Consider the following 25,257-nt stretch of genomic DNA (forward strand, 5'->3'; position numbering starts at 1 on the left):
GGGTGAGTGCGGTCCCCCCTCGCCACCAGCCGCAGCCCCGCGAATGCAGAAAAGGTAGAGTCCAGCATTTGTTTTGAATATACCCCTACAGCTGGCGGGGGGGGGGGGAAAATTAGAAAATTGTAACAAGATTTTCTTTTGAAGTCCTAGGTATTAAGTTGCACAAATTTGAAAAGTGTCTACCAGAGAACCCTCCAAAAATCGTCACTGTTCACCAAGGGGCGGTTGTTGCTCAGAAATTCATTAAGAAACTCATCACTTGGGCATTTGCCTAAGATTCTTTGAATGTATGTGGTCCTTGACAACGATATTATTGGTTACAATGATGTACTCGGTAGATAAAATTACTGTGGTTTGATACCACCAATTCCTGGAAAATATTTACTTCGGCTAAAAGAACACTAATGCATTGAAGTTAGTTTAAAAACAAAAAGTTTATTTTCTACCTATTGGGTACATTGTACTACAATACACAGGTAACAATGTATCCTTCAGTTTGCCCTATAATTAGCCTTGTTAATGAAAAATATTAAGAGCAAATGATATGTAATACTGTTTCTAAAAGTTAAACTTTTTTAAAACAAGAGGTTACGTCATTAGGGAAAGTACGAGGACTCCTTTGTAATAATAATGATCTTCTAACTTATTGGCTACATAAAATTAGGTTTGAAATACCACATTTTGTTAAGACAACTCCATGTTTATACAGAAATTTAAACTATCAGTACCTTTGGTTGGATATAAATTGCAAATATTTATATAGAATATTTTATATGAAGATGTTAACAAAAGATAGCTATTTCATTGATTACTTTTCTAGGACTGGGAATTGAGTAACTTTGGTTAAAATTTACCCCAATGTACATTATATAATGTCTTGTTAGTTGGTAAAGCCAATGTTAAAAAATGAGTATTATTATTTGCACATTTTGTTCTCTTAAATATAACTTCTTACTACTCTGCTTTCCCACAATATTTGGGAAGATATGTGAAGAATAATCCATTTAGGTAAAAATAACTCCCCAAAAATAGTTATTGTCAGAAGCAGTAGTTTTGTACAACTGCAAGGTCAGATTTTTTTTTAACTTCTTTTTTTTCTTTTATACTAAACTCTGACAGTGTAAAACTTCAATTGAGGTCTGGTTCTTACAAACCTCTTAAATTTACATTTATGCTAGGTGAGGTGGTGTGTACCTATAGTGCCATCACTGGAGAGCTGGGTGGTAAGAGCACTTGAGACCAGGCAGAGCAGCATAGCAAAACTCAGACTCAAGAATACCCAAAACAGACAGCCTTGGTGGTGCAGGTCTGTAATCCCAGTGTCTCTGTAGGCTGAGGCAAGAAGATCTGGAGTTCAAAGCCAGACTCAGCAACCTATCAAGGCCCTGAGCAACTCAGCAAGTCTCTGTCTCTAAATAAAATATAAAAAGGGTTTGGGATGTGGCTCAGTGTTTAAGCACCCCTGAGTTCAATCCCCAGTACCAACAAAAGAAACCCCCAAACAAAAAATGTGCATTTAAATAGGATAACTTCCAAAAATGAAAAAGAAATCCATTTTAAATTTTTTCATATAGCATTCTCTACAACATAAGCTTAAATCACAACCTTTTATTTGCAGTTTCCCATCCAATGTAAGATATGAAAATACAAAATTGCTGGCATTTTTTTTTTCATATTGCTTTTCTGTTAAAAACCACTAACACATTAGCATATCTTCATTTTTTAATATTATGAATATTTAGCATTTATTTTAGCTAGTGTATTCCAGTAGTTTTATTGCAGATGCAGTCTATATTATAAATTCAGAGTTTATCAAATGTTCCAAGTTGGTGGTGGGTTCCTTGGTCCTTTGGGTTTTAAAAAACGATTTGCAAAACCTGGAAACAAAAATAAAATGGAATGAAATGGATTTTTTTTAATAGAAAGATAAATTTTAGACTATTATATGCAGATTCATGGATTATTTTCAAAGGGTGAAACAGCATCTGAGCAATTTAATGATAGATTATAAGAGCATTATAGTAACTAAAGCTTAAGTGATAACAATAGAATACTTTTTTAAATTTTTTATTTTATTTTTGTGGTGCTGGGATTTGAACCCCAGGGTCTTATTATATGTTAGACAAGTGCTCTACCCACTGATATACACACCCAACCCAAATATTCATATTTTAAATGTGTAGAGCACATTTAGCATGTAAATTTAATAATAGTAATAATTGAATAAAGAACCCTGGTTAAAATAGCCTTTGATAATTTAGTGCATAATAGCATTTATCTAAATTCACTCCCCCTACTACCACAAAGAAGAAGGATGAGGAAATCTTTCAAAGAATCAAAGCTACTGAGGAAGGAGGGAAGGGAAAGAGAAGTTAGTGGGGAAGGGAACTAACCAAACTATATTGTTATACAGTGTGTGTTACAAATACGTAGCAACAAATTCCAGTATTATAATGCATCAATAAAAAAGTTGAAAAAAAGAATGAAGGCTACTTCTTGATGCTTTCAAAAGATTTTTAGGTTGATAACGTTCTTTATCCCTTGTAATATTGTCTTTTCTTTGATGGTGGTATATTTTCAAGGTATCGTAGCACTTAGCAACTTTAAGTGCTTAAATTGAAAATGAAAGGTTTGGAATACAGAGAGAACAAATAATAGAAAATTCATATATTCCTGAACTTTTAATTTCATCATCTTACTTAATAACTACTCATAAGTTACCTAAACCTAAACCTAAAACAAAAACTATATCAGAACTAGAAGAGTAGAGATGGAGAAAAGAAGATTTAAAAAAAAAAAAAAAGGAAGGAAACCACTAAAAATTATGCAGTGATTTAAAATATTGGAGAGGAATGCACAGCCTGCTTGATGTACATTTTACTCTGATAACAAGAAAAATGATTCAGGTTAAGTAGCTGCACATAATAGTCAAAATCATCTCATCAATAAATCTTGACTGTAACTCAAGTAGGTTGGGAATAAAAGGATGTGTTTCCTGACCACTTCAAGTATCTTAAATTTCAGTGATTATATATATATATTATATATATGTATGTAATTCAGTCTCTTTCACTGGTCAGTTCTCAATAGTGTTGAGAAGCCTTTTTCTCTTTTTTTCCCCTGCATGTGAGTCATTTCAGGAAAAATAAACCACAATTTTGAGTAGCATATCCGTATAATTTTATTGCCTCTTATAAAAGGTAGCAAAGAAAAATACATGCTGCTTTTCAAATAGGTAAATTATTCAAATCTAGGCATATTTGAAAAGAAGCACAGACTGTGTTGTAAAGTTAGGTGGACCTTAAGTTACTCAAGTGGGATCACTAATTTAAAGAAAAGAAATAGAAAACATTTATGTCCCAGGCAAAGTTGGGTGCCTCTTCCATAGTTTATTCAATATTCTAAATGAATGTTTTCAACTAAATTATTTTGTACAACCATAACTTGTTAAAAGTATAATATTTTAAACTAGATAAAACTTAATAGCCAAAAAGCAGCTCCAGAGATTCTAATTAAAATATTTTCTCTAAGTGAGATAGGGGCCATAACCCAGGTGCTGCTTCTGCACCAAAATCTTTCTCTGCTTCTTCCTCAGAAATAAAATTACATTGTGTAGGGCTGTGGCTGTGGCTCAGTAGCAGAGCACTTGCCTTGCAGTGTGGGGCACTGGGTTCAATCCTTAGCACCACATAAAAAAATGTTATGTCCATCTATAATTAAAAATAATTTCTTAAAAAGTTACACTGTATATATCTGCTCAGCAATATTAACACTTGCCAGTCTCTTATAATTTAGTTATGTCACATCTAAGTTCTCTTCAAAGGAATATGAACTGACATGATATTGCTACATAAAGCCAGTGTCTTAAGACCAGAAGAGGAAGAAGAAACCACATCTCTTGGTATTTGAAGTTGTTTCATACTATAAATGAATATTTTACAAGATTTTTAAAAACTGCTGTAAAATAGCACATACCAAAATTCAGAAAGGAGCTTGAGTTATTTGGCTGAATAGATTCTGCAGGCTTGCTTGGTGGGGAAGAACTACAGATATCTGTAATGAAAAGAAAAAACACAAGGGAAAGAATAAAGATAGATTACTATTTATCAAAGTGCATATTGTTGAGATTAAACATTTCTTCCAGAGTAACGAGCACTCCCAAATAAATACATCGGCATCAAATGTTAAAATATAGATGTTTATAGATAGGTTGACATTATAATCTCGTTTATGTGATGTTTCTTTTTTTAAAAAGGGTTTTTTTTGTTTTGTTTTGCATAACACTATTTAGTAAACCCCAAAACTAAGGGAAATTACCAAAGGAATAAGAACCATCATATATAATTAATCAATTTCTTGGGAGATTCAGATTTTTGTCTTTGAACTTCCATCTTATTTTATGTACTCTTAGTACACTCCTAGATAGCCACATTAATTTATGGCAAGTCTGATTTTTCTTAACATTATCCTCTATTCCTGGAATCTCTTTCACTGTTCACTCCACTTTCCAGCCTACTTTTTTCCCACCACAGATAATTCTAATTTAGGTTCATAGTCTTCCACAAGCACTGTTGTGCAGCTTTGTTTTGCTATTTTAGTTACTTATATGTAGGCTTAAAAATATAATTGTCTTCCCAGAACTTCAATATGTACATGTATCAGTTTCTACCCAGTTTTGAAAACAATCCAGTGAAAATTTTGCTCCACATTTTGCATATGCACTGTCTTACAGTGAAAAAGGGTAATTTAAGGTTTGTGTATACTTTCTGACAAAGAGTATATAAATGGAAAGAAATTATTAATTTTTTTTTGTTTTTTTGTTTTCAACACTTCAAAATGCAATGCAAAAAGTGTTTGCACATACATAATACTAGGATTCTAGAAACACCTTGCCCTTTTGAGACATACTAGAATACAAATTACTGGAATATATAGTAGATTTCAATCATATTCAGTTAACTAATACTTAACTATCTCAAACATTGGCACTAAGAATAGACATAAGGTGAGGAAGTTCAGGAGATATTAGTAATCTGTAGATTTTCATGTAAACTCAGAGATGTAAACATCCCTCAGAAAGAAAAAAAAACTATCCCAAAGGGAAATATTGATTTATTACAAAAGAGGCAAAGATTCTGCATGTGTCTATTAGAGTGAACTAGCTTATCTAAGGTATTTTTATGGTATCTGCCCTACATGCATTCCCTCTTCTGAAAATAGAACTTGAATTTTCCTTTTTATCCTTCCCTAATTTTCAGTTTTCTACATTTCTGGTGAACTGATTCTATTTTTAGATCAATGAAATGACTAATAACTAGGTTCCATTTTCATTGTTTTGTACTTGGTACATTAGCATGGTCATACCAGATTTGTAGGTCTGATCTCTCTCCTGATTAATCAGTGTCCACGTGTAACAACTGTTAAATATCAGATAGGATGTTGTTCTGCCTAATATTGAATATATTGGTAAGAACTGATTCAGGAATGGGCAAATGGACCAAGCCAAGACAATCAGACCCAATTAGCACTGGTCATCAGACTGTTGCTTGAGCAACCCAGAAAGGGCTAATCTTTTTCTTTTTCTTTTATTATTTTCTTTTTTCTGACACAAGCCTAAAGCCACATGGTAAAATCCTGCCTATGAGTATGCTATCACAGAATGAAACAAATCTGTGAGTTATGGAATGAGAAATTATGTTCTGATTATATCATTCAAACCCGTGGTTAAAAGCCAATTCTGCTTTAATCAGCTCAAGTTGGGTTTTCTGTCACTTGCAACTATATTTCTTTTCTTCTTTTGTACCGGGTATTGAACCCAGGACATTCTAATATAACCTATAAGAATCTAACTACTTCTCCCCTGTCTTTCCATCATTCCTGACTTAACCTTACTTTTCTCTCTTCTTTCCTTACTGCTCTGCTGCTCTGATGGCTTCATTTGAGTTCCTACAGCATACAAAACTCTCACACCTCAGTTTGTACATAATGTTCTCTGTATCTAGAGTCATCTCCCCATTCTTTGCCTGGCTAGCTGTTCCTTCATGTCTCAGATTCAACTGTCATTTCCTTAGAAAGTACTAAGTCCTGGGCCACCTCTTCTAAAGTGGATCCCCTGTGTTTTTCTCTCTATAATTCTTTTGTTTTCCTTCATAGCATTTATCACAATATGTTTTGTACACATTTGTGAATTCACTTGTTTGATATCTGAATCCTTCACTAAACTTAAATTCTAAAAAAAGTCCAGGTCTGGGGATGTGGCTCAAGCCGTATCGTGCTCGCTTGGCATGCGTGCAGCCCGGATTTGATCCTCAGCACCACATACAAACAACAATGTTGTGTCCGCCAAAAACTAAAAAATAAAATTCATTCTCTCTCTCTCTCTCTCTCAAAAAAAGTCTCTCTCAAAAAAATAAATAAATAAATAAATAAATAAAGTCCAACAGCTGATATCTGGTCTATTCACCATCATATAACAAGTGCCATGCATAATGCCTGGCTCACAGTAGGTGCTTAAAAAAATACTTGTTGAATGAATGAATGATAACTTAGATAACATAGCATAACAGATGAAAAGTGCTTATTTCATTAAAAGCTTTACAGATCGGATGGTAAGAGATAGCAAGTCTAGGGAGAAACAGGGAATTCTGGAGTCACCAACCATCTAGAGGTGTGGAGGACACATACACGAGTATAGGTGGGTAAATCTAAAATTTTCAGAATCAATTTGGGGGCTAGATATTGTTCTTCACTTAAGGGCAAAAGATTACAGGATCAAGGTAGTTAAAAAATGGAAATACAGCCCAGCCTACATCCAGAGAATGACCTAGGAGCTCTTACTTAGAAATAAGACTCAATCTCTAAAGAGTCCCACCATATCCTGAAGCTGTGCCAACATAAATCTACCTAGAGTCTGTGCTTTCTTTATTGATATCCCTATACAGTGTTAGATCTTGAAAAAGAAAATTGGGTGTTTCATAAGCTAAGCAGATCAAATCCATCTTTGGTTGACTGCTCAATTCATTAATTTCTTGGCTCTTGGCTCTTTAATTTCTCCTGTTTTCTACCAGAATTTCCTCTTTTATATTCAAAAATACCCCTATGGGTTTTATGCTAATTGAAATGTTTAAATTCTCTTTTGAATGATGAGGAGAATGATGATATATTTTATAACCTCTCTTTAGCCATCATGGTTCGTAAGAAATCAGTTCATTCTAGACGTCCACTATGATGCCAAATGATAACTATCAACAATCTGTAGTCTGTAGCTAGTACAAACTCAGAAGAATAAAGTAATATTCCACTATAACTTTCTTACTTAGTCTATACTTTAAATCAAGTTTTCTCAGTGCTCTTTGTCCCTCCCTATAGCACTATCAACTATTTATTCCTTCATGACTAACTGAATTTGTAGGAGGTATATCATCATGTTTTATATACTTTATAAATAGGATTTTTAAGATAATGTCCCAAAGTTTCAAGAGTCTGAGTTTTATTTTCATTACAACATAGTGAAAATAGTAAGCAACAGACTTTTCCTGCTAATAATACTTGATAAAAATGGAAATGTGTCAATGCTTTGCTTATTTCATTAAATCAACACATTTGTTTCACAATATGCTTTGCTGTGACTATTTTCAAAAAAGTTAGACTTCTGGAAGTTTTAAATAACACATTTGTATGACAGCATCTCAAGATGGGTAAAACATTGTACTGCTGGGTACTATGGTGCTCACCTATAATCCTGCCAGCCTGTGAGGCTGAGGCCAGAGGATCCCAAGTTCAAAGCCAGCCTCAGCAACTTAGTAAGGCCCTAAACAACTTAGAGAGACCCTCTCTTAAAATAAAAAGTTCTAGAGATGTTACTCAGTGGTAAAGCGCCTCTGGGTTCAATCCCTGGGACCAAAAACAAACAAACATTGTACTAATTATTATCCTATTAACAAAAAACATTTGGTCCCCTTACTCCCTGTCCAGTGTTAACATTGTGGAACCCAGCATAGTACAAGGTGCAGAGGTGACTGCTCTGATCCATAAGACTCTGCAGAGGCTCTGTTTTAGGAATGATAGTATTCATTTTTTCCACAAGGAGGCTATATAAAGAAAATTACATAATCGTAAATGATAGATATTGTAAAAAATAATACACAGAAACTTACTCTTTTTCATGTTTCTCAAAATTTTCAAACTCTACAAAAGTGAAGAAAGGAAAAAGGTTAGTTTGTTTCCCTATAAAAAATCAAAATATTTTAACAAATAGAAATATAAATTTAAGTAAAAAGGATTAATTTCCTTAAAAACAACCATGAAAAATGCATAATTTTTTATCTTTCCATTTTTAATTCAGTGTACAATTTCCACTTGATTATATCTTGCTATTTTTACCATATAAGTATCCATACCACAAATTTAGAAATAATGCTATTAGAATGTCATGAGTAAAAATGAAGTTTCCACTTCTCTCATTTATTAGGAGCATTCCAGAACCCACAATGACTTCTGCATATAGCACTGATAGATAACCTTTCCCATTCCAGCCAAGAATTTTTCCAGCCAATCATGTTTTATTATATTCAGTTTACTTAGGCCCACTCCCTTAGTGTAACTATGATACTTCCTTCTCACCATTCAGCCAGCCCTTGTCCTTGGTCAGCCTCCTTTATAGAGGCATCTTCTTCAGGAACCCACCCAAATTTCTTTTTTATTCCACATTTCCTTGCATGTATGTTTTTAATCTGCTGCATTCTTACTTTATTGTTCTTAATATTTCATATAGGTATCACATAGTTATTCTGTCTAATAACCATACAGGCAAGTGTTATTATTTCTCTAATACCTAAGAGAACCACAATCTTCCATATAATAGATAATTAAGAAATTATTTTTTTGGAAATTTTTAGATTTTTAATAACTGATTTACCAGGCACAATGGTGCACACCTGTAATCCCACCAGCTTGGGAGGCTGAAGCAGGAGGATCTCAGAGTTCAAAGCTAGCCTCAGCAATGGAGAGACACTAAGCAACTCAGTGAGACCCTGTCTCTAAATAAATACAAAATAGAGCTGGGGATGTAGCCCAGTAGTTGAGTGCCCTGAGTTCAATCCCCAGTACCTGTGGGGGCGGGGGAAGTAATTTATTTATGAATCAAAAATTTTAGTGAAAATGTTCCCATTCAAACTGGGCATGGTGGCACATACCTATAATAACATCTACTCAGGAGGCCAAGGCAGGGGGATCACAAGTTTCAGTCCAGCCTGGGCAATTTAACAACAAAAAAAATACAGGCTGGGGAGGTAGCCCAATGGTAGAGTACTTGCCTCGTATCTGAGAGGCCATGGGTTTAATCACAAGTTCCACTAAATAAATAAGCTCCCATCATTGTCCTCCATCTACCTAGTTTCTAATGCTCCCCCTGCCCCATAGTAGTAGTTAGTTTGTTATATGTCCTTCCAGAGTTACTTAATGGATATACAAGTAAACTTATAGATAAATCACATTTCCCCCTTTTAAGCAAAAGTATTTTTAAGAATATTGAGAGTCTTCATTCTTTTTTTAGCTACATAGTATTCTATTGTGTGTGTGTGTGTGTGTGTGTGTGTGTGTGTGTATATATATATATATATATATATATATATATGTATAATGATTAACATTTGTGATGTTTCCAGTCATTTGCTTATAAATAATGCTGAAATCAATACTTGGTATACATACAATTTCATGTGCATGCAAGCATTTGTGTAGGAATTTATTCCTAGAAGTGAAATTGTTAGGTCAAAGGATATATGTATTTGTAATTTTTATATTACTAATTACCCTCTACATAAATTGTACCATTTCATACTCTCACCAACAAAATAGGTGTATGCTTATTTCCCCATAGCACCCCTAACATAGATTATAGTCAAACTTTTGGAATTTGCCACTCTGATAGATTAAAAGCAACATTTTTTCATTTGTGACTTTTTTTCTCTTATTGTGGATGAGGTTGAGAATATCAAATGTTTAAAGGGCAGAACATACTTCATTTGTTTTCTTTTTTTTTTAAAGAGAGAGAGAGAATTTTTTAATATTTATTTTTTAGTTTTCGGTGTGCACAACATCTTTGTATGTGGTGCTGAGGATCGAACCCGGGCTGCACGCATGCCAGGCGAGAGCGCTACCGCTTGAGCCACATCCCCAGCCCTTCATTTGTTTTCTTTGAAATATCTGAGCATGTATTTTTTACCCATTTTTATTTTAGGGTTATTATTCTCTGTTAATTTCTAGCAACTCTTTTTTTAATATTTATTTTTTAGTTGTAGTTGGACACAATACCTTTATTTATTTATTTTTATGCGGGTGCTCTGGGTTGAACCCAGGGCCTCACACATGCTAGGCAAGCACTCTATTGCTGAGCCACAACCCCAGCCCTTTAGCAACTCTTTTTTTTTTTTAAACTATAAACTTTTTTTTTTTTTTAACTATAAACTATTAAAAAAAAAAAAAAAACCTTTATGGGCTTTATGCCAGTTGCAAGAATATTTTTTTCCAATTTGTTCTTTGTTTTTTGTTTTTAAGGTGATTTTTTGGGGGGAGACAATGCAGATTTTGTGTTTTATTTGGTTGAATTTATATGTCTTTTTCTTCATAGCTTCTGGTTTATTAATCCCAATTATAAAGGTCATTAATACTCCAGGAATCTTTCCAAGGAATCTTTCCAAGTTATTTTTTTAAGTACCTCTATAAGTTGGGAGTTTTGTGTTTATTTGCTTGCTTGCTTGCTTGTTTTTTAAAATTTAAATCCTTTAGCAATCTAGAATTTATTCTGGTGTAGATGTGAGTTATATATCCTGCCTTTTTTTCCCCTAGGTAGTTGTTTATTTATTTAATGCAACCACAATTATTAAACCATCCATCCTTATCCTCTGATTTGGGATATGCCTTCATCACAGACTAATTCCTTTATTTATCTATTCTCTTTCTATTCTGTTGGTGGTTCTTTTCATACACCAATATCAGACTATTTCAATTACTGAGACCTTACAATATTTTAATATCTAGTAAGGATACTCTCCTTTCATTATATTTATTTGTTTATTTATTTCCTTGCTTGCTTATCTGCAGTTTTCTGGCTATTCTTGGTTTTCCTTCCTCTACCCATATGAACTTTAGAATCAGTTTGTCTAGTTCCAGTAGTAAAGAAGTTGGTAGTTTCATTAAGCATCTCTTAAATTTATTAATCAGCCTTAGGGAGAAATAAATTCTCAAAGAGTTTTTTTTCTTCATTTTGGCTTCTGTTAATTTTGATTATCGTGAGTTAAACAGTTTTAGTAAAGAGGTTTAATCTAATTTTCTATCTAAATGCTGGGGAAGAGAGAAACCTTTAGTAAGGAAAGCTTCTGGCATGTTTCCTAAATCTCCAATCTTCTTTACCTTACTCCTTGTGAAACTTTTTCCTGAAGTCTTCAATGTTTGTTTTGAAGACGTTGAATTTTTCATTGTTTCAGGACAGCTAGTAGCATAAGTTTCTACAGATTTGGCCTGCATACCTTGAACAAAGATAAAAGGGGGGAAAATGTTTTGTTGCATAGTTTCTTAAGCTTTTAGGATATACATAGATATATATTCAGATATACTCAGTAATTCTTGACTTTCTTTGGCTTTATTTTTACTATACATTGTGGGCTTTAGAAAATGTGTTCTTTTAGCTCAGTGGAAGAGCATCTGCCTACCCTGCATGAGGCAACTGGGTTTGATACCCAGCACTGCAGAAAAAAAGAATATTTATTCCTTTATCTTATTTAATCATTCTTTGTTGTTTTCCATTTGGTCTTTATTAACCTTTTAACATTCTCACTTTTATAACTTTTTTGGAAAGAAAGTACTGCAACTTACAATCTTCATCAGCAAGAAAGAAGGATTCTAAGGTTCTTTCTGGGAGTGGAGGTGGTGAGGGAGAAGAATCTTGATGGAAATCTATAATGAGAAAAGTATACAACAAAACAAAACTATCAGCTAAAAGTCTTAATGTCCAGACCTTTTTGGCTAAGCCAGGCACAGGCACGGTGGCACACGCCTGTATTCCCCACAGCTCAGGAGGCTGAGGCAGGAGGAGCGTAAATTCAAAGCCAGCCTCAGAAAAAGCAAAGTGCTAAGCAACTCAGTGAGACCCTATCTCTAAATAAAATACAAAATAGGGCTGGGGATGGGCTCAGTGATCCAGTGCCCCTGAGTTCAATTCCCTGTACCCACCCCCACAAAAAAGAAAGACTTTTGGCTTTGTTTAACTTTTATAATTAATTTTATAATTAATTAACCAGAACCTCAAGACTTTGTTCTCCTCTCTCTTTAGCCAATATGTCTATGATTCATCAAAAACTTATAGCTCACTTGCAGATGAATTCTTCCAAAGAAATTGAAATTGAATTTAATCAAGCTTCTAATCCTAACTCCTATTTGACAGGGAAATCCAGGAAATAGAGGAACATATTAAATAAAATCTGAAAGTACATTTAGTCAGATTCAGAATTTTAAGCAGTCTTTAGTATAAATGTTCCACTCTCTTCAAGATATACATGAGAAAATATAAAAAGGAAAGATATGTTAAAGATTTTAAAAATACTTAGGTAATATATAAACCCAATGCAATGTATAGACTTTGTTTGAATCCAGATTCAAATAAATCAACATAGAAAGACATTTGAGACAAGTGGAGAAAACTGAACAGTTTCAATGTTATGTAATATTAAGAAATTACTATTAACCCAAAAATAATTAATAATATTATGGTAGGTTTAAAATATATTTAGAATTCTCCATAATAAAGAATTTTAAATAACAGAGCTATTTTCCCATGATGTAAACTCCTAAAGATTCAGATGATGTTCCATTGACATAAGCTTCTCATTATACAGTGCTGAGTATTGTTAATATTATGTGCCTGGGTTCGAGCCTCAGTGGAACCATAACTAATAGGAAGTCCTCACTTTTGGGGCTGAGATTGTGGCTCAGCGGTAGAGAGCTCGTCTAGCACGTGCGAGGCTACTTCTAAAAAATAAATATTGTAAAAAAACATTATGTGAATACCTTTGAAAATGAAAGTGCAGTTAAGTACTATTGTTTCACCTGTCATTGGTCACTGGAATTTTTTCAGGTCTTTGAATTTGTCTATTAAGCAAGTTTTCTTGTTTATTTCTCTATGCTGGGTAATATGTAAAAGTACAATACTTATTTCCAGCACCTAATATAATAACTGGCATATATAGGCATTTAATAAATATTTGATAAAGTAGTTTATCATTTAGTTTGCTATTAGGAAATATTCTGAAAACTATAGCTGTCAACTATATCTGCTAGAATATATTAAAAATATCCTAGCAGATATCTTCCTAAAATACAGTTTCATCTGAATACTCCACTGATGAAGGATTCACAGTATTGATTATTTACTGCATTAACACTGAATTTCTAGCAGGGTACAGTGGCACATCCTTGTAATCCCAGTATCTCAGGAGACTGAAGCAGGAGGATTATAACTTTGAGGCCAGCCTGGGCAATTTAGCAAGACCCTGTCTCAACATAAAAAATTAAAAGGACTGGGGATGTAGCTCAGTAGTAGTGAGTTTCCTGGGTTAAATCCCCAGTACTGCAATTAAAAAAACAACAACACAAAACTAAATTCCTCTGGCTATCTTTGTGTATATGGTAAAATATACATAAGATTTACCATTAGTACATTTACAGTATTGTGCAACTAACACCACTAATTCCAGAACATTTCCTTTACTTCCAAAAGGAAATTCTGTACCCATTAAGTAATTACCCTTTATTCCCTCTTTCCCCTAGCCCTTGGTAAACTCTGATCTGCTTTGTGCTTTATAGATTTGCCTATTATAGAGATTTCATCCAACTAGCTTTCAGGTCCTTCAAATCTTGTTAAACTGCCCAGGCTGGCCTCTAACTTGTAATTCTTCTACCTCAGTCTTCTAAGTAGCTGGGATTACAAATGTGTACCACTGCTCCCAAAAAGTTAAAGAATTCAATGAGCAGAAATAATTGAGACTTGCATTATTAATGATGGTAAAATCTATATAATGGAATGCTACTAATTTTTTAAACTAAATTTATTTATATGTGACTGCATGACCAATATGGTTCTGCAACATGTACACTCAGAAAAATGAGAAATTATATCCCATCGATGTTTGATATATCAAAGGGCACAAATGCAATCTACTCTCATGTATAATTAATTAAGACAAAAAATTTTAAAAATTTTATTTTAATAAAATAAAACTGTACATATTAATGGAGTATACAATGTGATGTTTTGATACATGTATACAATGTGTAATGTTTAAGCCAGGTTAAATAAATCTCCTCTAATGCATATCATTTCTTCATGATAAAAACATTCAAAGTCCTTGATTTTTACCTTTTGAAATGTACAGTGTATAATTGTTTTTGGAATCACCCTGCTATGCACTAGTAAACCAGAACTTTATACTCCTATCTAATTATAACAATATCTACTGTTAAAATCTCCAGTTTTATCCATGTTGTCACAAGAATTTCATCTTTATTATGGCTGAATAGTATCCCATTGTGTATACGTGCCATATTTAGTTTATCCATTCATAAGTGGGTGGACACTTAGTTTGTTTTTGTTTTTGTTTTTGTTTCTGTTTCTTAGCTATTGTGCATAATGCTGCAATGAACATGGGAGGGCAGATATTTAACATACTGATTTCATTTTCTTTGGATACAGATCCAGTAGTGGGATTGCTGGGATATATGGTATTCTAACTTAAATTTTTAGGAACTTTCAAAATGTTTTCACTAATGGCTGTGCTAATTTACATTCCCACCAATCTCCCATTCTGTAGGTTATCACGTCACTCTGATAGTTGTTTCCTTTGCTGTACAGAATACTTTTATTTGATGTAATCCTATTTATTTTTGCCTTTCTATGTTTTTTGGAGTCTTGTCCAAAGAAATCCTTGCATTTTCCCTGTGTTTTTTCTAGTCGTTTCTTAGTTTCAAGTCATACATTTAAGTCTTTAATTTATTTTGAATTGATTTCTGTAACTGGAGAGAGATAAGAGTCTAGTTTCATTCCTGTACATGTGGGTTTCTGATATGGTTTGCATATGAGATGTGCCCCCAAAGCTCCTGTTTTAATGCAGGAATACTTGGAGTTTATGTAAAGTGACTGAATTGTGAGAATAGTTTACAATCAAACTAACTGGGTGGCAACTATAGGCAAGGGGGCATGACTGGAGAAGGTAGGTCACTTGGGGTATACCCTGGAAGGGTTCATCTTCCCTGAGGCCTGTTCTCCTTTTTCTCTCTGCTTTCTGGCCACTTTAGTAGAGCAGCATTCCCTTCACCACACCCTTTCACCACAATATTCTGCCTCACCTTGAGCCCAGAGTAACTGAGTTGGTCCACCAGAGGCTGAACCTCTGAAACTGTGAACTAAGATATTTACTAACGTTCCCAGCACCATTTATTAAAAATACCATCATTTTTCCAATTCATATTTATAGCATCTTTGTTGAAAACCAGTAGATGAATGAGTTTTCTTCTAAGATAGCTATTATTTTCTTCTGGACTATGTGTGTTTTTACTGTCAATATTATGCCATTTGGATTACTATAACTTTGCAGCATATTTTTTAGTATATTTTGAAGTTAGGTAGTATAATGCCTTTTTGCTTTGTTTTTTTCTCTTTATTAAATTATTTATTCTAATTGTTATATATGATGGCAGAATGCAATTCATTTCATATTATATAGAGAAAGCACAATTTTTCAAGTCTCTGGTTATACACAAACTATTTTCACACCATTCATGTCTTCATACATGTACTTAGGGAAATGATGTCTAACTCATTCCACTGTCTTTCCTACTCCCATTCCCCTTCCCTTTCATTCCCTTCCCTTGCTTTGTTCTTTTTGCTCAATTCTAAAAGATCCTATCTGAAATATGTTTTTAAAAGATTATATAAGGAACAGAATGCTAAAATCCATCTTCACCTTGCCCACAACAAAACAAACGTTGTAGTTTGAGAAAACCAGAAATAAATCAATAAATTAGCAGAGGTTACTATGAGAACAATGAGACCTCCTGAGGTAAATTACTCTAAACTTAATGAATTGTTCTTACAGTATAAATACTAGGGCTAAATATCATATACAACCAAAAGAATTTTTACCTGATTTGGGACTCTGGAGTTTTACGTTCTAGAAGAAAAAAAGAAAAGTGAAAGAATAATATATATATATATATATATATATATATANTATATATATATATATATATATATATATATATATATATATATATACATACACATACATACATACATACATATATATATACACACACACATATGTATATATATACATTATACAAATTCAAAGCAATAAATGGCATTTCTGTAAATTATTTTTCAAAATATATCTATAAAAAAATATTTAAAAAAATATATATATATATCTATAGAGGTGAAATGTATACCAAATTTTTCCTAATTCATAAGTGTGCTTCAGTACAGTTTTATATAAAATTTTACATATTTTTTTCTTATATCACATGGCAATTAGTCAAACATTGATCCCCTTCTGACTTATTTCTTTCCTACTAAAACACTTTCTTGAAAATTTACTTGGAAGTAAGTTGTTGAAATTGTAGTCACTTCATGACATTAGAAAAGGAGTGATTGGGGAGGGGGGATAGTTGAGGATAGGAAAGGTAGCAGAATACAACAGTTACTAATAGGGCATTATGTAAAAATGTGGATGTGTAACCGATGTGATTCTGCAATCTGTATTTGGGGTAAAATTGGGAGTTCATAACCAACTTGAATCTAATGTATGAAATATGATATGTCAAGAGCTTTGTAATGTTTTGAACAACCAATAAATAAAAAAAAAAAGAAAAGGAGTGATTGTTCTTTACTCTGAGAGTTAAGATAAAGACCATTACTTGTGTACATATTATTAACATTAATAACAACAGTTACTGGTACATTAAAATTATAATTTAAGAGGTATAAAATATTTTACCTATCATCATTGTAATGGTAGGAACTTTTAAGTGTTGAGTTAGTTACTTTTTTTATTTTTGCAATTTTAATATTGTTGGTTCAAAGAATATACAGAAATGCATAGCAGATTGTTAGAAGTGTAGATTTTTTTTCTTCCAGATGCAGGAAACATATTCCAAAGGTCTATCTTAAATAATATGTACACATGTCATTTTAAAAATTACTCTTTATAATGTTATCAAAACTAACATGATACAGACTATGAAAAAGCTACCATCATATAAAATATTTCTTTGCCTTAACTTTAAGAACCAGCCCAAATGTTTCTTCTTTCACTGTCTTCTTGATCACTTCCAACCTGAAAGTATCTTCTATGCTTTGACTCTCCTTATCTTTTACAGAACATTGATCATATTTATCTTGCTATAATAAGTATAAATAAGATGAAGACTTATGTATACATCCTGTATCTCAACTTCAAGTTTCTTAAGGTCAATAATTGTGTCTTTCACATTTTTCTTATTCCCCACATCCTCTAGAACATTGTATGTAGTGTCTACTTAAGAGAATGATAGGTGCATGGAATGAAATTATAGTCTGTTCAATCTACATGAACCAAATCAGAAAAAAGTTATTGACCTTGTTTGGCCTAAGTCTCACAGAGTCATCAAGTGTCTTTGATTCAGATGTTCCACTCCATTCCAGTGAGGTTCCAATTTTCACCTTCACAGTTGGAGATGAGGATGTGGGAGCACTCGTTGAGAATTCGCCTAGAAGAAAGTGAATATGGCCCAATTCTTAGGAGTGGTGCTCTTCTTTGAGAAATCAAATGTTTTGCTGGGTGTCATGGCACACACCTATAATCCCAGTGGCTGAGAGTTGAGGCAGGAAAATTGTAAGTTTGAGGCCAGTCTCAGCAAATTAGCAAGGCCATAAGCAACTTAGTGAAACCCTATCTCAAAAATTCAAAAGGACTGGAAATGGATTGGAGTTGTGGCTCAGTGGTAGAGTGCTTGCCTAGCATGTGAGAGGCACTGGGTTCAATTCTCGGCACCACACATAAATAAATAAAATAAAGGTCTGTAGACATATATATATATATATTATATATTATATTATATATATATTATATCTATATATATATATATATTAAAATATATATATTTTTTTAAAGGGGGGATGGGGAGGCTGGGGATGTAGCTTGGTGGCAAAGCACCCTGAGGTTCAATCCCAGGAACAACAACAACAAAATGTTGCTCATCAGTAGTACACAGAACACTGAAGAGAACTGAGAAGTAGCACCATATTGTATACTTATTCAACTGTACTCACCTGCTTCCTCTACTACAATAAAAGACTCAGGTGTCCGTTCAGGAAGTGGAGGGGGGATTTCATCATCCATTCTAGGAAAAGTTGCTATCCACAATGTCAGAAATACAATCACAAGTTTTAATAAGAACAATCCAAAGGAAATTCTTACATTATAACCTAATGCTAAACATAAATTTAATAGAATTTATATTTAAATACCATTAAAGCTGGTATTTATTCACTCAAGGATAAAAGCAGCAGAACAAATTTGTCTTTAGGTGCAAACCCAGGAAGTTTTTACTTATTCTTCAAATTTTTTTTATTCTAAAAGCCCAAAAGTATTTTTGATTGAGTCACTAAGAATTAGGATGCTTTGGACTGGTTTCTGCATAACTCTTTCCTCTTTTTCTTTTCTTTTTTATATTGAATACATAATAAAGTAAGCACTTTGACAAGCTGAAGATTCCATTATACAGCAGATAAAATTATAAAGATTTTAGTATGCCTTCTTTATTCCACACAAAATCCCAAGAATATGGATGTTTTTCCTTTTATTTCTTTTTTACAAAACAAAGGTTTTACAGAAAATTTTAAATTCTGTTATAAGAAACTGCCACCAGATGGCATATGTGTCAATGTTGCTACAATCCTTGAAAATAAGGATTTGTGGGGGTTTTTTTGTTTTTTTTCTTTTAATGATTATGATGCTCTGAGAAATCTTAGGTATTTTGGTTGTGTAGAAAAAGAAGATATGCTTAAATTATAAAACAAGACCAAAGTATATAAAGTAATCAAAGAAGAAACTTCCTAGAATTCAGATAAAATATTTTTGCAACAAAACTACAAATAATCTACACATCTATCTATAGAGAAACACTGTACATGGGCTGGGAGTGTAGCTCAGAAGTCAAGCCCTGTCTGGCATACATCAGGACCTGGGTTTCATTCCTGGGACCAACGAAAAGAAATTATACAATAAAGAATGTTATAAAACAAAACTTTTTCTCTACTAAGTAGAATGTTCTTAGTAAATTATTTGATGGTATGCTTAAGAGAATTAAAATTACTCTTTACTTTCCCTCACCTGCTTTCACATCAAATTATTATAACCTGAGCTGGAGATGTAGCTCAGTGGTGAAAAACATGCATAGCATGCCTGAGGCTCTGGTTTCAATCCCTAGCCCCTCGAAGTAATAATTATAATAGTTTCTTAGCAGGATCTTCACTTCTACTTTCAAATGAATCCATTAAACAATATATATAATATGCAGAATCCAGAATTGTAAAACAGATAAAATATGAAAGTAAAGGTGTGTCCTAAGATAAAAGTTTTACACAAAATGCCAAGCAGATCTTCTCATCTATTAAATTATTACAAAAGGGCAGGAAATCAGGTCCTCCCCTTTCAACTCCTGCAGGAAAAGAATTGAATGCTTTAACAATATGTTAAATTCATTAGAGCAATATGATTGTGCAACACAACTTTTGAATGACATGTGATACTACTGATCAGATATTTTCCACTGTTCTTTGGAAGCTGTTTATGTATATTAACTGTGGGCCTTTGATAAACATTTCTAGGAAAGAGGATTGCCTCCTTCAGGAATTCTCTTGTTGACTCAGATCCTTTATTAGATCTGAGTGCCTTCTCTACCACCTGTTTCATGGAATACTACATTTGATATTGTTTTCAGCTTATCACATTGTTAAAATACTCTGGAGTTTATTTCTTTAAAGATGAGAAGAAGAAAAAGAAGCAGAGGAAGAGATGGGATAGGATGAGAAGAAACCAAATATTCTGTAGAGCAAAGTGAAATCTAACAGGCTACAAACTTTAAAAAGTAACTTACCCACTGTGATTGCTTCTTGTTTCAGTGATGGAGAATTGGTCAGAGGATTCAATGCCAAAGAATCATATGAATTATAATAAGAAAAAAGGGTTGGAGAGGATGTTGGCAATGAAGAAGGCAAAACAGTTACATATTGCTTTTCAGGTAAATCAAGGGACATTTTAGAGTCAGAACTACTTGGAGGCAATGATGAAAAATAAGGATCTTCCACCAAAGACATATAAGAACAGACACCAAATGCACTGGAGTCATGCTGATTTTCATTAGAGGCATTACACATTTGGTGCTTAGAGTTATGTGGCAGTGAATAATTCAGTTCTTCTGAAGAAACGTGCATCACTCTTTGAGACTGCAATTTGACAAGATGAGAATCATGAGGTTGAGTTTCCAAATATGAAAAGGTTTCCTGAATGTTCAACTCCTTGCTTTTTCTCTGCTGTGTGAATTCAAAGGGAGTTGATTTGGTCCGTGTTACTGGCCCCTTTGAATTAAAACCCCTTCCTTCTGCATTTACAGGCTTAGAATTAGAATAAGCCCCAAACAAACTGGAGCTGAAGTCCAAACTTTGATGCTTGTGAAGGGGTTCCCCAACTACTGGTAATGGCTTAGTCTGCCATTTCGTGGTTGTGTCAGCATTTTTGTTACAATCATAATTTAACTCCAAAAAGTCAAAAGAAGGGCTTGACTTAGCAGAGTGCAAAGTGAAATCTTCTTTTGCACTTATTTCAGAAACCCTAAAGTTGAAGGAAGAAGCTTCTGCAATTCCTTCCTTTGTCCTTTGTTTGCTCTGCTGTTTCATCATTTTCTCTTCTTTTATGGTGCTGAAAAAAAAAAAAAGAGTAATGACAATACCATGCCTCAAAGAGGGCTTTTCCCCATGTAACAATGAAGTACAAGCATGATATTCTTCTCCCAATTAGTCAACATTTGGGTATGTAAAATTGTACTCACCATTCTGGTAAATTAGGGAAACAAGAATTTGTTTGTTGAGTAAGATTTTGTTCAGGAATGAAGTACACTGCTTGAATCTTCAAAAGAAAGAAATCAGAGATGGTTTTTTAGTAAGGCCATGTCCATGAAATATTTTAGCATTCAGAGGACCAAGAAGTAATTTTTCAGAAAATACAAAAATCTGATTCATGAAAGATTTAGATGAGCTTCTGAAATATTGAACCCAGCAGAAACTTGTTCATATACTGAGATTAAAAGTATCAGAATAGGTCTGGGATTGTGGTTCAGTGGTAGAGTGCTTGCCTAGAACATATGAGGTACTGGGTTTGATTCTCAGCACCACATTAAAAAAAAAAATGAATAAATAAAGGTATAAAATAAAATTTTTTAAAAAGTATTAGATAAAGGATGAATTTACTAATAGCATCATCTTTTCAAATACAGGAGTTTTAAAATGTTCTTAGGGGTAACTTCAATCTTTAGAACATTCTAACTTCAGAAATTTTAGCATGTCAATCAATTAATAGGTGCTTATTAGGTCCCTGCATCTATCTCATCTTGTTTACTCTTCCTTCTCATTTGCTCCAGGTATAATGGTCTGCTTGCCATTCTTCACATGCCAAATTTGTTTCCAGTCCAATGCTTTTTACACTTAGTATTCCCTCTGATTTATACATTCTTCTTCCAGATTTTGCATGGTTGCCTCTTTCTAAGTAATTGGATCTCTGCTTAAATGTCATCTGCATAAGGAAATTGTCCCTGAATACTCAACCTAGAGTCATATTCCCAGACCTATGTAGCCACTCTCAATCTTTATTTTGTTTTTAAAAAATTAAGAAATTTGTTACTGGGGCTAGGATTGTGACTCAGCGGTAGAGCACTCGCCTAGCACGTGCAAGGCCCTGGGTTCCATCCTCAGCACCACATTAAAAAAATAAATAAAATAAAGATACTGTGTCCAACTACAACTAAACAATAAATATTTTTTTAAAAAGAAAAAGAAATTTGTTACTGTGATTCATGGACTCTTAAGGTACCATTGATTAGAAAGTATATGCTGATTTTATGGATGGAGTTAGAGAATATCATGCTAAGTGAAGTACACTAATCCCAAAAAAACAAAGGCCAAATGTTTTCTCTGATACGTGGATGCTAATCCATAATGGGGGTGGGGCATGGGATGAGTAGAGGAACTTTGGATGGGGCAAAGAGGGGTGGGGCATGGGGTAGGAAAGATGGTGGAATAAGATAGACATCATTACCCTAGTTACATGTATGATTGCACAAATGGTGTGACCCTACTTTAGGTACAACCAGAGAAGTCAAAAATTGTGCTCCATTTGTGTACAATGAACCAAAAAGCACTCTGCTATCATGTATAACTGATTGGAATAAATAATAAAGTATATGCTGATTTCAGACATGTGAAAATGTAAAAAAAATAATACTACTTGCTATGGGTTTGTGTCACCTCAAAAGGTATGATGAAATCTAACCCATGATATCTGTGAACATGATCTTATTTGGAAATAAGGTCTAAACAGATTGTAATTAGTTAAGATGAGGTCTGATACAGGCAAAGATTGGAGTATGTTATCTAAAAGACAATGAATGCAAAGGATTGCCAACAAACAGAGAAACAAGGAAAATGCAAGAAAGACTCTTCCCCTAGAGCTGTTAGAGCCTAGTTCTGATGACACCTAGATTTCAGACTTCTAGCCTCCACAACCATTAGAAAATAAATCTCTGTTGTTTTAAGTGCCTCCTACTTGTAATACTTATTACACCAGCCCTAGCAAACTATTATAGAGACTTTCATACTCACTTTTAATAATGTATAGAAAGACCAAATTGAAGATTGGTAAGGAAATAGAGGACTTGAAAAACACTGTAAGCTAAAGAGACATAACAAGCATATATAGAACACTCCACCCAACAGCAGCAGAATACATATTCTTCTCAAGTGCAGAGAACATTCTCCTTGATAGGCCATATGCTAGACCACAAAACAAGTTTCAACACATTTTTAAAAGACTGCAATCATATTTTCTTAATCACAATGAAATGAAACAAAACTAGAAATAACACAAGGAAAACCTGAAAATTCAATATTAACACAATTAATGGATTAAACAAGAAATCTCAAAGAAATTAGAAAATACCTGAGACAAATGAGAACAAAAAGACAACTAAAGTTATAAGAAACAGTGAAATCAGTGCTAAAAGGAAAACTTAACAGCTGTAACTGAATACATTAAAATAGAAAGATCCCAAATCTATAGCCTAACTTTTATAAGGAACTTGAAAAAGAAAATTAAATCAAACCAAAGCTAACAGAAAGAAGGAAATAGTGAAGATTAAAGTGGGAGATAAATGAAGACTAGGAAAAGACAGAGAACAAATCTAAAAGTTTGTTCTTTGAAAAGATCAACTAAATTGTCAAACCTTTAGATAGATTGGCTAAGGGAAAAAAAAAGACTCAAATTACTAAAAGTCAGAAATGAAAATGTGGACATTACTACCACTTTTACAGTAATAAAAAGAATTATAAGAGAATGTGATGAACACTTGTACATCAACACATTGGATAACCTAGATAAAAATGGGTTTGCCAATCTACCAAAACTAAAGAAAAATTGAAAATCTGAATAGACCTACAACCTACAACCTCCCAACAAAGAAATGTCTAGTAGCAAAAGGTTTCTACCAAACTTTAATTAACACCAATCCTTCACAAATTCTTTCAAAAAATTGAATAGAAAAGCACCTGTCCTAACTCATTCTATGAACTTAGTATTTGCCTGTTACCAAAGCCAGACAAGAGATACTACAAGAAAAAGAAAATTACAAGCCAAGTACAGTGGCATATCCCGGTAATTCCATCAACTCAGGAGGTTGAGGCAGTGTCAGCAATTTAGCAAAATTCTGTCCCAAAAAAGAAAATTTAAAAGGGTTGGGGAAAGCTCAGTACAATCCCCAGTATGGAAAAAAAATAGTATCCTTTATGAATATTGATGTTAAAGTCCTCAACAAAATATTAGCAAACCAAACTCAACTGCATAATTTAAGGATTATACACCATCACTAAGTGGTATTTATTCTCAAAGCAAGGATAGTTCAACATGAAGAATTGATATAATTCATCACAATAATAAGATAAAAGGAAAAACCCCACATGATCATCTCAATTGATGCAGAAAAGTCTAAGATAAAAATACTTATCAAACCAGGAATATAAGAAAACTTCCTGGACTTGAGATGTAGCTCAGTGGTAGAATGTTTGCCTACAATGTATGAAGCTCTGGATTTGATCCCCAGTGATGCAGGAAAAAAAAAAAAGGAAACTTTCTCAACACTATTAATATCATATACAAAAATGCACAGCTAACAATATATTCAATGATGGAAGACTCAAAGCTTTACAAGCCCTAAGAACAGAAGCAAGACAAGGATGTCAGTTTTGCCACCTATATTCAACATAGTATTGAAGTTGTAGAGTTCTAAAGTTCTAGCCTAACCAATTACAAAAAAAAAAAAAAAATGAAAGGCATCCAAATTGGAAAAGAGGAAGTAAAATTATCTATTTTCAGATACGATCTTCTGTCAGGAGGATTACACCAAAAACCTGCTAGGGGTGGGTGGGAAGAATAGAGGTATTTTGGACTAGGCGGGAATTTAGGGAAGGGAGGGGTCATGGGGACAGGAATCAGACATTATTACCCTATGTGTATATATGGTTACATGACTTGTGTAACTCTACATCAGTACAACCAGACAAATGAAAAGTTATGCTCCATTTATGTATAATGTGTCAAACAAAATGCATTCCACTGTCACATATAACTAATTAGAACAAATAAAAAAAATTTTTTAAACCTGCTAGAGCTAATAAATTCAGTAAATTTTTCAGGATATAATATCAATGTTGCATTTCTATATGTACTAGCAATGAACCATATGAAAAGAACATTAAGAAAACTATCTTATATTCGATAAAGGGGCTAAAAGCATGCAATGGAGGAAGGATAGCATCTTCAACAAATGGTGCTGGGAAAACTGGAAATCCATATGCAACAAAATGAAACTGAATCCCTTTCTCTCGCCATGCACAAAAGT

General features: G+C 33.4%; 1 protein-coding gene across 3 annotated transcripts in view; it reads right to left on the reverse strand.

Moving 5' to 3' along the window:
- Nucleotides 1-1,593: 1,593 nt before the first annotated feature.
- Ptpn22 (protein tyrosine phosphatase non-receptor type 22) overlaps nt 1,594-25,257 on the reverse strand; it is a 59,787-nt gene continuing 36,123 nt past the window's right edge. For 2 of the 3 annotated variants that reach the window (XM_048814540.1, XM_015502199.2), the window contains 10 exons: nt 21,142-21,218; nt 20,191-21,011; nt 18,362-18,445; nt 17,669-17,799; nt 16,196-16,223; nt 11,875-11,955; nt 11,413-11,528; nt 8,157-8,187; nt 3,976-4,053; nt 1,594-1,877 (listed from right to left, as the gene is read on the reverse strand). In XM_048814540.1, coding sequence (XP_048670497.1) covers nt 1,813-1,877; nt 3,976-4,053; nt 8,157-8,187; nt 11,413-11,528; nt 11,875-11,955; nt 16,196-16,223; nt 17,669-17,799; nt 18,362-18,445; nt 20,191-21,011; nt 21,142-21,218 — 1,512 coding nt within the window. In that variant the 3' untranslated portion in view covers nt 1,594-1,812. The remainder of the gene's footprint in view (nt 1,878-3,975; nt 4,054-8,156; nt 8,188-11,412; nt 11,529-11,874; nt 11,956-16,195; nt 16,224-17,668; nt 17,800-18,361; nt 18,446-20,190; nt 21,012-21,141; nt 21,219-25,257) is intronic. The other variant, XM_048814539.1, reaches the window with a different exon arrangement.

The sequence above is a fragment of the Marmota marmota genome, unplaced genomic scaffold (assembly GCF_001458135.2).
Source record: "Marmota marmota marmota unplaced genomic scaffold, marMar, whole genome shotgun sequence".
Lineage (NCBI taxonomy): Eukaryota > Metazoa > Chordata > Mammalia > Rodentia > Sciuridae > Marmota > Marmota marmota.